General features: G+C 54.0%; 1 protein-coding gene across 1 annotated transcript in view; it reads right to left on the minus strand.

Annotated features, from left to right (window-relative positions):
• Positions 1-2,166, minus strand: part of AGTRAP (angiotensin II receptor associated protein) — a gene marked incomplete at its 5' end in the record, with an annotated part of 6,011 nt that overhangs the window by 2,684 nt on the left and 1,161 nt on the right. The window contains one exon of the mRNA XM_008063834.1: positions 438-543. Coding sequence (XP_008062025.1) covers positions 438-543 — 106 coding nt within the window. The remainder of the gene's footprint in view (positions 1-437; positions 544-2,166) is intronic.

Genomic DNA, 2,166 nt, shown 5'->3' on the forward strand with positions numbered 1-2,166 from the left:
GAGGCGGAAAGGATCACCAGAGCCCAGCAGTTCGAGGCTGTGGTGGCCGGGAGCGGCCACTGCACTCCAGTCTGGGTGACAGTGTGACTCCAACTCAAAAAAAGAAAAAAAAGAAAGGCCAGAGGCGGGTTACGGGGGGATGCTCCACTGCCCTTGCAGATGGACCATCTGGGGAACTGGTGGGACCCACTCCATGACTCCCCTGGGGCTGACAGCAGCAGACTGAGGGCTCTCTAAGCCTGGTGAGTAGAGCAGCAGGGGTGGTGAGAGCACTTGTGGGCTGGAAGCCGGGAGGCTGATGTACAAGGCTTTAGACAATGGGCAGCAGCGGCCAGAGGAGGAGGGGAGGACTGGGATACAGGGATGTGGCGCGCAGAGCCAGATGTGGCTTGCCCTTTCCTGCCTGCCCGCTCCCCACGGCTCCCGCCCCAGCTCACCATGCTGATGGCGTCCACGGAGTCCCGCTGTGCCACAGCCCACACACCCAAGGCCAGGATGGTGAAGTTGGCCCAGGCGTAGGAGTTCGAGAACTGGAAGCAGCCCCTGCAGGAAGAGCCACCTAGGTCCCATTGGGCAGCCACCACCCCAAAGGGTACCCCCTCCCATGCCAGGGTCTCAAGGCCTCCTCTAAGAACAGGCCATGGTCCACGAGGCTGACCAGCTGAGCGCCAGCAATGTCAGCAAGTCCTTCTGGCTCTACCTCCCACCCCGATCCTCGGTCTGGCCACAGCCCCGCAGGTCCCAAACACCACCCTCTCCTGCCGGGATGACAGCCACGGGCCCCCACCCTGGTTCCTGGCTGCCACGCTGTTCTCTGCTTGGCGATCAGTAATGTCATCAGACACCCTTGCTCCTCTGCAAAAATCCTCCAGCGGTTTTCTGTCCCATTTGGAATAAAATACAGACTCTTCACCACGGCCCGAGGATCCCGTGGGGTCCCCGGGCCCAGTCCCGCCCTTATGCCCTCCCAGGCACTGCCAGTGCTGCTCCCTGTACCCTGAACATTCTGCTCCTTTTAGTCACTTGGTGTCAGCTTGAATGTTCAGCCACCAACATGAGGAACCGCCCTGACACTTTCCTAACACAAGGCCCGTCCTATTCTATTCCTCAGGATACTGCTACTAACTGACATTGCTGACTGACTTGCATGTCAATCCAATGAAAATCACAGTTTACGCTTAGAGAGCACCTGCTAGTATCTGGCACGGCTCCAAGTGCTTAAAATCAACTCATTTATGTGCATTTGTGTTACCACCTCCAGGAGGCAGGCACTATTATTACCCTGATTTTAAAGACAGGGAAACTGAGGCACAGAGAGGATAAGTAACTAGCCTAAGACAACACAGCTGCAAAGCAGTGGGGCTGGGAACTGAACAGTCTGACTGAAGAGGCCACATCTTTCCCATCCTGCCTCACTGCATAGAAGGACTTAGGGGGACAGGGAGCTTGTCTACCTCATTTCCATGACACCCACTGGGCCTTGACTGTCCTAGTACACAGCGGGGCACCGCATAAATTTAAGTGACATTTTCCAAGTGTCATGAGCAGAAAACATGAGCATAGCAGTTAGGTGTGGAGCGTGGAGGTTCAACAGGTCTTCGAGTAAATGATCTCATCTTCTGTTTTGAGACTGCAGTGCCTGGGTCCAGCTCAGAAACCTGGTATGTGACTGAGACCTCTGCATTCTGGCCCAGCCACCCAAGCTTGTGAACCACAATGAACACTGCTCACATGACTCGCACTAGTTTCCACATGCACTGCCCTTCAAAGTCTGTAAAATGCACACGTGAGCTCAATGGTTTGCAATTGTGGTTTGGCAGAGGAACCTCCCCAGAAGTTCACTGACAGAGATGGTGAAAGGATGAAACGCCAAAAATGGAGTAACCTTTGCTAAAGTACAGCCATTTTAACACTTTTCTTTTTTTTTTTTTGAATTGGAGTCTCACTCTGTTGCCCAGACTGGAGTGCAGTGGCCGCGCCCGGCCACCGCAGCCTCGCCCACTGGGTTCCAGCGATCCTTCTGCCTCAACCTTCCCAGAAACCGGAATTACACGCATGCGCTTCCTGCCCGGCTGATTTTTTGGAATACATGGAAAAATCTGTCTTCGAGATTGACAACTACAATTTTTCTCACATAATTCCTGAATGTTTTATTCTGCCTAAATT

This window comes from Carlito syrichta, unplaced genomic scaffold (genome assembly GCF_000164805.1).
Source record: "Carlito syrichta isolate Samal-C Ts95f unplaced genomic scaffold, Tarsius_syrichta-2.0.1 Scaffold307091, whole genome shotgun sequence".
Classification (NCBI taxonomy): domain Eukaryota; kingdom Metazoa; phylum Chordata; class Mammalia; order Primates; family Tarsiidae; genus Carlito; species Carlito syrichta.